Source organism: Mastomys coucha, unplaced genomic scaffold (assembly GCF_008632895.1).
Source record: "Mastomys coucha isolate ucsf_1 unplaced genomic scaffold, UCSF_Mcou_1 pScaffold7, whole genome shotgun sequence".
In the NCBI taxonomy this organism is placed as follows: Eukaryota; Metazoa; Chordata; class Mammalia; order Rodentia; family Muridae; genus Mastomys; species Mastomys coucha.
Genome location: NW_022196913.1, coordinates 24,407,602 through 24,423,676, shown reverse-complemented (window position 1 = coordinate 24,423,676; position 16,075 = coordinate 24,407,602). Strand labels below are relative to the sequence as shown.

The window sequence follows — 16,075 nt, the reverse complement described above, 5'->3', positions numbered from 1 at the left end:
CCAGAAAAATAATGCTAGTGAGCATACATAATTCTCAAAAACTCTACTCAGAACATCATTGTCACTACCCCACAAGAGGGTCTCTGACCCATGATGACAGGGCATTCAGATTACGAAAGAAAGACCTGCTGTAACTTCAGAAAGTATTAAAGAATTTTAAGTACAAAATTCCAGAAAACCCAGTGTCATTCATGGGTGGATTTGTTTCTCTGGTACTTATTCCAGAAAGCCAGGATAGCAATCCTTGCTGTTTTCAGAATGCACTGACTGCACAGCTCCTGCCACCTCCAGATGGATTTCTTTATAACACATCAGTATGTCTGACTTGATCATCTAAGAGAGCTTTCTTCTGAGCAATTTAACCAACTGACAAAGGCATGATTCCCTTACTTACCTCTACCTCCGGATTTGGAGACAGAAAAAAGAAAGATTTACAAGTATATCAAGAAGTCCCTTCGTTTCCAATTAGCTCTTACCTTAAATCAAGATACAGCATCCTGCAGACAATGGACCTGCCGGGCTTATATTGCCAACACCCTTGGTCCAGAGACTATGTCTCTCTCCTGTCTTCAATTTAAAGTAGTCCCCCAAGATGAATGTCAAATGGAAAAGGTATAACATTATTCCTTAATGGTGGCGCTTAGTATGAAAACAATCCCCAAACACTACAAATTTGCTTGATTAGTTGCCCCCATCGCCCACACCATTGATGAATTGTTTGGAAAGGATCAGGAGTGTGTCATAAAAGTGAACTTGGAGATTTCAAAAGCCCACACCATTTACATTAAACTAAAGGAATAATGATGAAATACCTACAATGCAGAGAACTCTATGTGAAAAAGGAAAGGGTGTGGGATTACAGAAGCAGACCACCTTACCTTCTTAATGAACGCCACTGAGAATGTATCCCACGACACGATCCCATGGTCCATCAACTCCACAAAGGCTGTGAGAGTGAAGGACAGCATGTCTCCAAAGCTGCAAAACAAGAGGCATAGGCGTCACAGACCCGGGAGCTTAGCACCGGGAAAGATGTACAAGTGAGAAGGTTTAGGAGAGTCAACTTTTCAAAGACCACGGGGGTAAGAAGCAGGACACCAACAGGAAACTCACATACAAGTCAACAGCAGGACTCACATACAAGTTATCAGAAAGGGCAGAAACTCAAAATAACCAAATAGAGTCAGAGACTGGACAGGTTTGCCTCCCATGGGACACACTTTGGAAGAGACATCCCACTAGGCATTTCACTTAACCCGTTTGAGACTCTGTTTCCTCCACTGGGAAGCTGGATAATTACTGTATAACCAAAGACTGCATAGAGAGTACTTTAAAAGGTATAAAAAGTCATTGCTTTTGGCAATGTTACCTTAACCTACTTCTCAGCAAATGACAGATAATTAAGAAAGGAATCTTATGGCCTATAGAAATCAAGAAGATAATTCAAACCAATAGCATTAAGAATGTGACAGACCAAGACAGTGCAGAGGTTCCTCCATCTTATTTTCTCTCTGAGGCCATTTCATGTTTACCAAGATTTTGATCTCCTTGACTCAGAATCCCATGGAAAGTAATCCAACTCTGTTCTAGGACCTGAGGCCAAAATACCCCAGCCAACTTAGCTTAGCTTCTGTTAAACTGCTTGCTTGTACAAACCTACCCCTGCAGCTGCTGGGGAAGATAACAGGATGTGCTTTTCCCCTTTAAAATCCCCTTGATCTAAATGCTGAGGGCTTCATGGTGATCTGAATACCTAAATCAGGTCCCAGACAGCTGGAATAAAGACTTCCAGCTGGCTACAAACTATGAATGATCACCTCTGGTGGGCTCCCTGTAACACAAGCCCTTAAGACAGGATTTAAAGGCACTAAAAAGATGGCTCAGTGGTTAAGTGGTTCTGTTGTTCTTGAAAAAGACCACATTTCCGTTCCCAGCACCCATGTTAGGTGGCTTACAACAACCTATAGTGTAACTTCAGCTCTAAGGGATTCAAAGCCCTTTTGTGATATCCATAGGCCCTTGTACCTATATGTGTGTGTAGACACAACACATTGTGTGTATAGAAACACATATACACAAAAGTCAAAAGATATCACAAAAGGAATTCATATACTCTATGTTTGTATGTATATACACATGCAAATATGTATGTAAGTAAACTCACTTGTTTTACATGAGTTAGGATTTTATATTTAGTTATTGCATTTTGAGTAATATCAATGTGTGGAAGGCAAAGAGGTTCTTGTGTTCACAGATTAAGTGCTAGGGGATGTCCTGGGGCCCTTATCATGAGCTTTTCAGTCTGTAGAACCCATCTTTATGTAATATGCCATATATACTTTACAGAGAGTTCTGATGTACTCATGCCTTAAGCATGGTGCGCACAGAATGAGGTATCATCGGGAAAAAATTTCCACCAAGTTATGTTATACTTACATACGCCTAAAATAAACCATTTGGGGTTAGATTCTTAAAGTTTGAAGCAATACTAGCTACTGAATCCTGTTGAGCTGAACTACCTTCCTGCCTCCCACGGATCATTAGTCTGCTAGCCATGGTGGTCGCAGAGACTTACGTCTATGGAGACAATGACTCAACAGAATGGGCTTGCTGGCTCAGCAATGTCTCCTTCAAACAGAGCTTAGGTAGTGCTGTGGTTTGGGTCAGCATACCCCAGGAGCCTGTGGGTTTAAGACTTTATCCACCTGATCCCTACGGAGAACTACTGGAAGCTGGAGAGATGCGGCTTAATGAGTTGTCTTTATATCACTGCTCCTGAAGAGGGCAGCGAAGCCCTAGCCACTTCCTCTTCCTCGTATGAGAAGGGGTTTGTGCTCAACTTCACATTCCTGCCATGATGAACGACCTCACCAAAGCAGGGATCACAGAATGCCAGTCGGGATTCCAATACTACATTATATAGCAATGCATACACCCATACTCAGTTTTTACTTGGTTGTTCAGAATAACACATCACATTATTTCTCCATTTCAAAGTCTCAAAACAAATTTAGGTTTAAGTTCTCTGTTTTCAACTAATACTGTGAAAAATAGGTTCACAGCTTATGTACAGCTTCTTCTCCATACCCATCCCTGCTGCTGGGCTTTAGAGTCCAGCTTTAAAAAGCAACTTTCATTTTGGCAGTCGTTGGGCTGAAAGAAGCCCATCAAAAAGGAAATGACTCTCACAGGAGGACAATAATTCAGAGATCAGAGAGAAAGAGACACACACATGAAAAAGAAACAATTAGGAGATCTCAATGTCGGCCTCCATCTCCACATAGCAAGTTACTGAACTGTCCTGGCTTCCTTTTCTTCAGTTATTAAAAGCAAGGGAAGAGGAAGTCAGTGATGGTGACAACGGTCCTGCCCTGGGGGTTATTTAGGAAAAGCAAGCCAGCTGACATGCCTCCATCCCTTCAAACAGCATGGAGAAGATTAAGCAGCAGGGAGAGGTTGGCTAAGCCATCATGTAAAGTTAGTATTTAAAAGAGCAAACGATGCTCAGGGTTTCAAACAGCCCACAAGCCACTGTGGGAAGTGTGCTCTATTCATAGAAGCAGGGAAGGCACGGGGATCCGAATCTGGCAGGTGCCCCTAGGTGGCATCAGAGGATCGATTGTACCTTAGAAGGAACTGCCAGAAACAGAATATGCAGAATTATTGGAAAGAGCAAAAAACTAGGAAGAGTAGAAAATAGGTTTAAAAAAAAAGGAAGTTTAAATAAAACTGCAAGAGCAACCTATAAAAAGAGAATCACAATAAAATTCATTATCAGACCCTAGAGGAGAAAATGCCTCAGGAAATAGAGCCAGGTAGAACATTCAATTAGTAAAATTGATAACTAGAATGGTTAGGTTTCTGTTTTGCTATGAAAATATTGTTATACAATCATACAATAATACAATAAACATTATTCAAAAGTAATATGGCAATTTTGTTTATTTCTGTACAAAGAGTAAAACAATCTTTGGCATTTATGTATACCTGATATGATAAAGGTTCACAGACCTTTGGGGTCATGGTTCCTTGAGCCGTCATAGTGTCTATGAAGGGTCTGTGATGCCTCACATAGAATGTCACCACAGCCTCTACTCAGCATGGAAATGCCTACCTTGGTGATCAGAGAACCAACAAAGCCCAAGAAAGCATCCCCTGCTGGCTCAACTCCTCCTTCCCAGGAGCTACCTGAGCCCAGGAACACCCATGGCCTTAGGCTCCACATCTATCTCCATTACAGTCCTCAAAAACAACAAATAAATCATATACAGTCTTTCTGAAGGCATCTAGAGGCAAAATGTTTCAGCTCCTCGCCTATCTGCTCAATGTGCTCTCAATCCAAATGGCCTAAGGGAGATAATCATTCTCTTTCAAAATGTTCAAGAAATCTGTCTGCAGATTCCTCGGACAGGCTTCTAGGATCTGGGGAAGGGAGTTTAATGGAGAGCGGACATGTGTTGGTTTCCGAACCTCCAAATGAGCTGTCTAAGACTTTAATCTAGATAGCTATTGAGGAGCAAAAGCAGAAATTCCCAGGTTACAGATAGCAAGCTCCATACTTGTCAGGTACCAACAACAATAATGACTGACAAGGAGAAGACAGACTGTGTCACATAACCAGACTATCAAAATGATGCTCTCTGGTCAGAACTGGCCCATTCAATGAAACAATAGCTAGATGATTGACAGGTTGACTGAAAGAATCATATAATATGACCTCCTCCTAATGTGTTAAGTGTTAAATAGTACTGTAGTATCCTATATGGTACAATATACAACACATATACAAGGAATACACATTATAGTATATGTATATACATATATTCCACAGAGTACATATAATTCATTGTGGCTAATTGCTAAGTGGCATAGTATGCTTCCATGAAGACTTTTTCACAATTCAATTTTAAATCTTCAGATGCAAGACAAAGACAGCATGCTAAAATTTTATTCTACTTTAAATCAAAAGACCTCTTTCCAATGAGGTGGAGACAGCAGCTTTTCTTGAACTCAAGATGTCAATATTTACCTCCACTCCTGCAGGAGTGACTCAGACTCCACAGAAGAAAGACAAAAGCTCAGGCTTTCCTTTTGAAATCAATGCTGAGTGGAAGTAGAAGCCTTTAAAGAACTACAAATGGATAGAAACCACACGGCACATTCTGGGACATTTCGACTTGTCGTTTAATGAAGTGCTATGCTAAGGATTCTGCAGTACTGACTGCTGCAGAGTAAGCACGCGCTGGTCGACTTCCACTCTCCCAGCTGACACACCATGTGTGCTGGAAGGATTCAAGTAAATGTTTCTCCTCAACATGAGGATGAACCTTCATTCCAAGGAAAACCCAGCCAGTCTAAAAGACAAGCATGTAAACTTAAGCTGGTAATTTTGTAAAACCATAGTCCTTCCAAATCTTTCCTTAGTATGGTGTGCCCAAGACAGAACCAGCAGAGAAACAATAAACACAAAGAAAGCTGATTACTTCTTTCAGGGGAGAGCACGAATGCAGTCCCTCACTACCACAAATTCTGCAATAGAGTTTCTCCACATTTGGGGAGATCGCAGGGGTCAGCACCTCCGGAGTGCAATGGATAAGCCTCGCCCTGGGAAAACCATCTTTGTGATCATGGTATCTCCCCTGCCACATGTAACTTTTAAAGCTATTCATGAACAGGAGCAAACAGATACTTAAGTGTCAAAGGCTAGAGTTCCTCCTCTGCTCAAGCTTCCTATGTCTATCAAATATGGATAACATTTACCTACATTGGAGGTTGCAGAAAACTCAGTCCCCAATTAGACACTCTACTTAGCCTCCAGAACCTGTTGGAACCACATTAGTAGGTATAATCATGACTTCTTTCCTAAACATTGAAATAGGTTATATTTCTACTAATCTACCTACTTCTCTCTTATGTCAGTATCATGCGGTCCAAGAGCAAAGCTTATGGGCACCTCACACACTTCTCAGATTTTCTTGTATCTATTTTTGCAAATATGTATTTTCACCTAAATTTTAGAATGTTTGGATTTTTTAAATTTTTACATTTATGTATTGTATATGTAGTTTTGGTGGACATGATTTATGTGTGTGTGTCTGTGTGTGTGTACCTGTATGTGTATGTCTGTGTGTGTACTCATGTGTACACACCATTGCACACATGTGTGGACAACTTAACTTGCAGGAGTCAGTTCTCTCCTTTCAATATGAAAAGTCCAGGAACTGAGCTCAAAAAACTACCCTTAGCCAGTGAGCCATCTCACAAGCCCTTATATTTTTTTTCAGTGATTTACATACTTTTAAACTGAGATTTGTGGAGTAGTATCTTTAATATTGTTTATCAATCCATAAAATGGTTTGTTCCCATTGATTTAGATTGTTAATTTGGCTTAGTAATTTTTATTTTTATATGAACACATAACTCCAAATTTGACTTGAATTTATTCAAAAGAATTTTCTCATTTTGACACTTTATAAATAGGAAAATGTAATGCCATTTCTCTTTGTTTGCTATAAAAATGAAAGTACATAATATTTTATACAAGGATATTCTACCTCAAGATGTTGGTAGCTATGTTATCACATCTGCCAGGCTCTTGGCAGCTTTGTCAGAATTTTCTACATAATTGAGTCTTCTATGAATACAGATAGTTTTATCTCTTTCTGATATTGGGCTTTTTAACTTCTTTTTTGGCTTTTCACAAATGGCAAAAACTCATACAGAACTCTGCCAAAAAGATATATGTCTTTTTTGATAATCTTAAAGATAGAAAACATTAGATTTTCCACCAATAGTATCTATATATTTACACATATTATATATATTTTATATTATATATAATATATTATGTATATATACACATATATATATGCACATACATATATATGTGTATATATATACATACACATACACACAAGTGTGTATGTGTGTATGTGTCATATATATGTGTGTATATGTGTGTATATATATATATATAATATATGTATATAGGGGTCTTAAATCAGGTTGTTCCACTGAGAACTTTTTTTTAAATATTTATCTATTTTATGTATATGAGTACACTGTCACTTTCTTCAGACACACCAGAAGAGGGCATCGGATCCCATTACAGATGGTTGTGAGCCACCATGTGGTTGCTGGGAATTGAACTCAGGAGCTCTAGAAGAGCAGCCAGTACTCTTAACTGCTGAGCCATCTCCTAACCCCCTGAGAACTTTTTTTTCTCTTTAGATTTTTTTTTCTTATACAATATCTCCTTTCCCAGGTTCCCCTCCAAAAGAAAAAAAAGAAAGATAAAATAAGAAAGAAAATTAAAAAAAAAAAACCTAAAACAATCCCGTTCCCTCCCCGCTCTGCCTGCTCACCAACCCACCCTCTCTTGGCTTCTTGGCCCTCGCATTCCCCTAGACTGGGGCATAGAACCTTCACAGGGCCAAGGGTTTCTCCTCCCATTGATGACTGACTTGGTCATCTTCTGCTATACACATGCTGCTGGAGCCATAAGTCCCCCCATTTGTACTGTTTGGTTGGAGTTTTAGTCCCCAGGAGCTCTGAGGTACTAGTTAGTTCATATTGTTGTTTGTGCTAAAGGACTGCAAACCCTTCAGCTCCTTAGGTCCTTTCTCTGGCTGCTTCATTGAGGACCCTGTACTCAGTCCAATGGATGGCTATGAGCCTCTACTTCTGTATTAGTCCGACACAGGCAGAGCCTCTCAGGAGACAGCTATATCAGGCTCCTGTCAGCCAGCACTTGTTGGCATCCACAATAGCGTATGGATTAGATGACTGAGCATGGGAAGGATTCCCAGGAGGAACAGTCTCTGGATTGTCCTTCCTTCAGTCTCTGCTCCATAGTTTGTCTCTGAAAAACCTTCCATGGGTATTTTGTTTCTCCTTTTAAAAAGGAACGAAGTATCCCACACTTTGGTCCTCCTTCTTCTTGAGTTTCTTGTGGTTTGTGGATTGTATTTTGGATATTCCGAGCTTCTGGGATACTATCCACTTATCAGAGAGTGCATACCACGTGTGTTCTTTTGTGATTGGGTTACCTCACTCAGGACGATCTATCCATTTATCCCGATATCCGGGTCTATCCATTTCCCCAAGAATTTCATAACTTCATTGTTTTTAATAGCTGAGTAGTACTCCACTGTGTAGATGTACCACATCTACATTTTCTGTATCCATTCCTCTGTTGAGGGACATCTGGGTTGTTTCCAGTTTCTGGATATTATAAATAAGGCTGCTAAGAACAGTGGAGCATGTGTCCTTATTACATGTTGGAGCATCTTCTGGGTATATGCCCAGGAGTGGTATAGCTGGGACTTCTGGTAGTACTATGTCCACTTTCTAAAGGAACCGCCAAACTGATTTCCAGAGTGGTTGTACCAGCTTGCAGTTCCACCAGCAATGAAGGAGTGTTCCTCTTTCTCCACAACCTTGCCAGCATCTGCTGTCACCTGAGTTTTTGATCCTACCCATTCTGACTGGTGTGAGGGGGAATCTCAGGGTTGCTTTGATTTGCATTTCCCTGATGACTAAAGATGTTGAACATTTCTTTAGGTGTTTCTCAGCCATTTGGTATTTGTCAGTTGAGACCTCATTGTTTAGCTCTGTACCCCATTTTTTAATAGTGTTATTTGTTTCAATAGAGTCTAACTTCTTGAGTTCTTTGTATATATTGAATTTAGCCCTTTATCAGATATAGGATTGGTGAAGATTTTTCCCAATTTGTTGGTTGCCATTTTGTCCTATTGACAGTGTCTTTTGCATTACAGAAGCTTCGCAATTTTATGAAGTCCCATTTGTCAGTTCTTGATCTTAGAGCATAAGCTATTGGTGTTCTGTTCAGGAAATTTTCCCCTGTGCCTATGTGCTCGAGGTTCTTCCCCACTTTCTTTTCTATTAGTTTGAGTGTATCTGGTTTTATGTGGAGGTCATTGATCCACGTGGACTTGAGCTTTGTACAAGGAGATAAGAATGGATCGATTTGCATTCTTCTACATACTGGTGTGTGCTCTCTCCAGTTTCTTTTTGTAGGCACTTAAAGCTATGAGTTTTCCTCATAGGACTGCTTTCATTGTGTCCCATAAGTTTGGGTATGCTGTGGCTTCATTTTCATTAAACTCTAGAAAGTCCTTAATTTCTTTCTTCATTTCTTTCTTGACCAAGTTGTCACTGAGTAGAGTGTTGTTGAGCTTCAACGTATGTGTGTGCATTCTATTGTTTATGCTGTTATTAAGGAGCAGCCTTAGTTCATGGTGATCTGATAGGATGCAAGGAATCATTTCAATCTTCTTGTATCTTTTGAGGCCTGATCTGTGACCAATTATATGGTCAATTTGGGAGAAGGTACCATGAGGTGCTGAGAAGAAGGTATATCCTTTTGTTTTAGGATTAAAAAGTTCTATAGATATCTGTTAAATCCATCTGTTTCATAACTTCTATTAGTCTCACCATGTCTTTGTTTAGTTTCTGTTTCCATGATCTGTCCATTGCAGAGGGGGTGGGTGTTGAAATCTCCCACTATTATTGTATGTGGTACAATGTATGCTTTGAGCTTTAGTAAAGTTTCTTGTATGGATGTAGATGCCCTTGCATTTGGAGCATAGAGGTTCAGAATTCAAAGTTCCTCTTGGTAGATCATATCTTTGATGAGTAAGAAGTGTCCCTCCTTATCTTTTTTTATCACTTTAGGGTGAAAGTCGATTTTATTCGACATTAGAATGGCTACTCCAGCTTTTTTCTTGGGACCATTGGCTTGGAGAATTGTTTTTCATCCTTTTATTCTGAGGTAGTGTCTGTCTTTGTCACTGAGGTGGGTTTCCTGTATGCAACAAAATACTGGGTCCTGTTTACATAACCAGTCTGATACTCTATGCCTTTTTATTGGGGAATTGAGTCCATTGATATTAATAGATATTAAAGAAAGCTAATTGTTGCTTCCTTTTTTTTGTTAGAGTTGGAAATATGTTCATGTGACTATCTTCTTTTAATTTTGTTGGAAAATTACTTTTTTGCTTTTTCTAGGATGTAGTTTCCCTCCTTGTGTTCAAGTTTTCCATTTATTACCCTTTGAAGGGCTGGATTTGTGGAAATACGTTGTGTAGATTTGGTTTTGTCATGGAATACTTTGGTTTCTCCATCTATGGTAACTGAGAATTTTGCTGGGTATAGTATCCTGGGCTGGCATTTGTGTTCTCTTAGGGTCTGTATGACATCAACCCATGATCTTCTGGCTTTCATAGTCACTGGTGAGAAATCTAGTGTAATTCTGATAGGCCTGTATTTATATGTTACTTGACCTTTTTCCCTAACTGCTTTTAATATTCTTCCTTTGTTTTGTGCATTTGGTGCTTTGACTATTATGTGGCAGGAGGAATTTCTTTTCTGGTCCGTCTATTTGGAGCTCTATAGGCTTCTTGTATGTTCATGGGCACCTCTTTCTTTAGGTTAGGGAAGTTTTCTTCTATAATTTTTTGAAGATATTTACTGGTCCTTTAAGTTGGAGGTTTTCACTCTCTTCTACATCACTTATCCTTCTGTTTGGTCTTCTCATTGTGTCCTGGATTTCCTGCATTTTTTGGGTTAGAAACTTTTTGCATTTTGAGTTGTCTTTGACTGTTGTGTCAATGTTTTCTATGGTATCTTCTGCACCTGAGATTCTCTCTTTGATCTCTTGTATTCTGTTGGTGATGCTTGCATCTATGGCTCCTGACTTCTTTCCTAGGATTTCTATCTCCAGAGTTGTCTCTCTTTGTGATTTCTTAACTCTTTCTACTTCCATTTTTAGGTCCTGGATTGTTTTGTTCAGTTCCTTCACCTCTTTGGTTGTGCTTTCCTGTAATTCTTTAAGGGATTTTTGTGTTTCCTCTTTAAGGTCTTCTACTTGTTTACATGTGTCTCCTGTAATTCTTTAAGGGATTTTTGTGATTCCTCTTTAAGGTTTTGACCCTGTTTACTTGTGTTCTCCTGTATTTCTTTAAGGGAGTTATTCATGCTCTTCTTAAATTCCTCTATCACCATCATGAGATATGATTTTAGATCCAAATCTTGCTTTTCTGGTGTTTTGGGATATCCAGGACTTGCTGTGGTGGGAGTACTAGGTTCTGATGAACCCAAGTAGTCTTGGTTTCTGTTGGTAGGATTCTTGCGTTTGCCTTTCTCCATCTGTTGATCTCTGGTGTTAGATGTTCTTGCTATCTCTGGCTGGAGCTTGGTCCTCCTGCGGGTCTGTAAGCCTGTGTCAGCACTTCTGGGAGATCAGCTCTCCTCAGGTAAGACCTGTGTGCTGTGGGCTGTGGACAGCTGTTCCTCCTGAGTCCTAGAGTCAGAACAAACCCTGGAGACAGGCTCTCCACTTGCAGAGAAGGGGCAGAGAGGGCTGTGGATCTGCAGAACCTCCTCCTAGGTGAAGAGGGAGGTAGAAAGGATCCTGCACCACCTGCCCTGCTGCTTCTGAGGGAATTTTCTGGGCTCCTCCAAAGGGCTTGGGTCACTTCTCTGGCTCTGTCCTCTGCAGCATGCACAGCTTGCTTTCTAGGCTTAGGCTAGCTCAATTCCAATTCTGCTGCTATAATTGGTAGTGATCCCAATGTACCAAGAACTTTTAGTATGGATAAATATTGGGTTTTATGGTCTTTTTCCTGTAACATGATTTTATCTGATCTATCATGTATTTTGTTAAATGCCTAAGTCTGATCGATTTTCAGATGTTAAGCTGTTTCTGGTATAAATCACAGTGACCAATGTGTTAGACTTTGTTGCTGTGGTAATTATCTGATAACATAATATAAGAGAGGGAAGAATCAACAGCTCTCAGTTTTACCTCAGAATGGCAAAAAGTGTGTGTGTGTGTGTGTGTGTGTGTGTGTGTGTGTGTGTGTGTATGACTGTGTGTGACTTTATGTATGTGAGTGTATATATGTGAATGAGTGTGTGTGTATATGTGAGTGAGTGTATGTGAATGTGTATATGTGAATGTGTTTGAGTGTGTGTGTTTGTGTGGCTACATGTGTGTGTGTGAGTGTGAGTGTGTTAGTATGTACATGTGTGAGTGTGTGTGTGAGTGTGTGTGTGTGTGTGTGTGTGTGTGTGTGTGTGTGTAGAAAGATGAACAGAGGTGAATGACTGCTAGAAGCTTCTATCTTTCCATTTCATTCTGTGTTCTCAGCCTACTGGAACAGGCTCCTCCTGCCTCCACCAATAGTGCTCTATGAACATGACATTTCTCACACGCACATACTCAAGTGTATGTGTACACAGCACACAGAGAGGGGCGGTATGGCATGAGGAGAGAGAGAGGAAAGGGGTAGGGAGGAGGGGAGAGAGAATATTATAGTTTGTTTATCGCCTCGGTAGCTCTCAATTTAATCAGGTTGAAACTAAAAATTAACTATGTTCCCCATGTTCAGTGACTAGAGGCCACTGGGAGAAAACAGCCTTGACTTAGAGCTGGCATGAGTCAGGATGTGTTATAGTTTTATGTATTTCTTGGCTCTATGTTAATATCTTGCTGCGGTCTTCTGTACCTCTGTTCACTTTTAAACTTGTCCATAATATTTGATTCCTGAATTGTCATAGTCAAGTTGGGGTATCAGAATGTTACAGGCCACATGAAATTGCTGTAAACTGTTCCTCCTCCTTTGTTATATATTTGATAATTCTTCCACAGATGTATAATGGAATTTACCCATGTAATCAGTTTTCACACCACCAAGGTTTTTTATAGTGATCTTAACTCCTGAGAAAAGATGAATGCCCACAGCAATTATTTACCAGGAGTCAGTTTTAATATATTCGTCTTATTTCTCTAACAAACAGAGGCTGGGATAGAGTTAGAAGGTGGAGAGATTTGCTGGAAAACTAGATGATGCCTGTGAAAGACAAAGGGTAAGGCCTGATCTTGGGGTGGCTTAGTCAGTAAAATGCTGGTCTTGTGAGGGAAAGAAGCTGGGTTTGATACAACTCTCCCCAGTACATGCATAAAATGTTGAGTATGATGGGTGAAACATGAAACCCCAGAGCTAAGGAAAGTAGAGACATGAGTGTCCCTAGGGCTCACTAACCAGCTAGTCCAGCCTTATTGTTGAACTTCAGGTCCGTGAGAGATTTTGTTTTCAAGGATGGCATCCAACATTTTCATTTGGCTTCCACAAACGCACACGCGCGCGTACACACACACACACACACACACACACACCACTCTGTGCATGCACACCTCCATACACATGTAAATACTTGTATGCAATGAAAAAAAGAAAAAAAAAAAGACAAAGCGAAGGCATTGGAGTTTGCAGAACCTACCGTAGATTAGATATCCCAGAGAAGAAGTAGATGAAGGCCTGTCAACTTGAGAAACTTCTAGAAAACTTTAAAATGGTACTAAACTTCAGAACTAACCATGGCTTTTGGAAGAGTCCCATAATGGGCAGAAAGAGGTAGGCCCAGGCTCAGTGGACAGGCTGCTGAGAGATCCCAGCCATGGTTTAGAGCTGGCATACATTTAGAACGCACTCTAGCTGAAAGCTCTCCAGAAGCCACTCCTTGTGAACTGAGCAGCAAGTTATTCTGGAAAAGAGATCAAAGCCATGCATTTCCATGGCAGGTACACAGTGTGATGTCTACCTCATACGGACTTTGTGCATTTTGTCTAAAATTTAAAATTTACCAGCAGGGAGGTGAGGAAGACCTGAGAGGAGTTGATGGAGGGGAAAGAATATGATTGAAATAGTTTGAATGAAAAAAGCAAAATGAAGGCATACTGAAAATATTGCTCTGTCTCTCAAAAAATGAAACAAAACAAAACCAAAATTCAAAAATACGAACAAGCAACAACATAAGATAAACATTCCCACATCCCACCCTCACTCCCCAAATACACAGTGCCCATTTTCTATTGGCCCACTACTCCTGGGCATGGGGCATGGGACACTGGGAATGAGGACTCTCTTGAAACATGGTTAACAGACTCACATTCCACTGGAGGACTGATTTTAATTTTTCCAGAAGGTATGAATTCAATTGTAAATAGCTCCTTTGTGTTGTAAGTAGTTACTTAATTCTGTCTGATTTGAACTTGTGCTTTTTTTTTGTTGTTGTTGTTGTTCCCATTGTCATAGTATCTGTAGGTTTATATAAGTATCAGTCCTGTGGAATCTGAAAGATGCTGTTTCCTTGGAATCATCTACCACCTCTTCTTCTGCACAGACCCCTGAGCCTTGAAGGAGGGGTTTGATAAAGACATCTCATTTAAGACTAAGTGCTCTAAAGTGTCACTCTCTGCTCATTGTCTACTTGTGTGTTTCAGTATTAATTCCCATAAGCTGTAAGATTGGAATGGTCTAGGGGACCCTTTTGGCCAACAACTCAATTAAGCTGTCACCATTCCTGTCACTGGAGGTTTTATTTGGTGGCAGAAGAAGTCTAGCAAGGCCATTATCCCATCCCTAACCCCATTATTTGGTGACTCCACTCAAAGTCCTTTCATATACATATTTGTTTTAGGAAGCATCTACAGGAGTAGGTTTCCATGTGGCATTTCCAAGGCCTTTAGTGTTTATAGTTCCTACCCAGATTCCCTCTCCTCCCCTGCCTTCCCACTCCTTCCCACTTAATCCTCCAATTCTGTGTCATCCCTTAGATTCTTAGATTTTTTTTTTCCAACATAAGCATTTAAGAGTATACACTCCCTTCTAAACATTCCCTTTACCTGAACACACAAATTTTGGTACTATCGCTTCAACTTATTTTGTATCTTCAACCAAGTTATTGTTGCTCAACTCTTAGATAAATAAGCATGATTTCTAATTGCTGATTTCCAGGCATCCACATGTTTTCAACTATTTATTAATGATTTCTTGTAAATGCCCTTGGGATGAAAAGCATAATCTGCATAATTCAAGTTAATTTAAAATTCTTCAGTTTTATTATGACCTGCATCTGATCCACCTTGATGAACATTTCACATATACTGAGATCTATATTCTCCTCTTAATAAGGATGACGCTCCATAAACAATATACTCTAATGTTAATTACAGCATCTTTATCTTACTGATTTTAACAAGTTTCCTACCCATTATGAGACAGTGGTCTTTAAATCATCAACTAACAGGATGCGTTTACTTGCTTCTATTAACTTTGCTTCATGCATTTTGCAGCTCATGTTAGAGTCATACATATTTAATATTTTTACGTATCATAACTTATTTTCACTGTTAGTTACATTTTCCAATATTAATAAAACCATTCACATATTACTAGTAACATGTGTAAGATATGTACTTTTCCATTTTAACTTTCAAATTTGTATGGTCCCCTCTTATATTTTAAAAACAGCCTGTATCTGGGGTCATCCTGCACCATTTGCTCTCACAATCCCAGTTTTTTAAATAAAGTGTATAGTCCACTTACATTTACTGTATTGTTAAGATTAAAATATCAATTAATAATTAGTTTCTATCTGTTCCAGATATATTTTGCTCTCAGTTTCTCTTACATTGTTTTTGAATTAATGAAATATTGTTTAGCAACTTAGTTTAATCTTTCCACTGGATTTTGAGCTACACAACTTTTATAATTTTATGCAAAGTGAACTACTGCACAATAGAATTCTTGTTAGAGCATCTTTCTTAATATCTCCATCTGTTACACCCCTACTGTCATATATTTTAAATCTACATAGGTCATAAACCCTATAATAAAACGGAATTTTAATTTCAATTTATACAGTTACATGTCTTCAAATAAAAAAGTACATTTTATTTTATCTTCATACAGCTATACACTTGACGGTTTCCAGTGTTCTTCTTACTTTCAGATAAAGCCCAATTTTTATCTGCTGTTAGGTCTCTTCTATCGAAAAGCTTGCTTTTTATCTCATATAATGTATGTATGCTGACAATAAGCTGTCTTTTTGGTTAGTTATTTAACAATTTCATATAACACATTCTGCTTAATCTCTGGAAACTAAAAGATTATCAGTTCACCTTCACTTCCAGAGAAAGTTTTATCAAATACAAAATTCTGGTATTCGCAGTTTCTTTCCTCCTCCTTCCCCTCCTCCTCCTCCTCTT

General features: G+C 39.3%; 1 protein-coding gene and 1 non-coding gene across 6 annotated transcripts in view; both read right to left on the bottom strand.

Annotated features, from left to right (window-relative positions):
- Positions 1-16,075, bottom strand: part of Elmo1 (engulfment and cell motility 1) — a 530,953-nt gene that overhangs the window by 338,409 nt on the left and 176,469 nt on the right. For all 5 annotated transcript variants that reach the window (XM_031359616.1, XM_031359615.1, XM_031359617.1 and 2 more), the window contains exon 8: positions 879-978. In XM_031359616.1, coding sequence (XP_031215476.1) covers positions 879-978 — 100 coding nt within the window. The remainder of the gene's footprint in view (positions 1-878; positions 979-16,075) is intronic.
- On the bottom strand, positions 5,490-5,656 carry LOC116082950. The gene has a single exon (XR_004115552.1). It is a non-coding gene; the product is annotated as a U1 spliceosomal RNA (small nuclear RNA).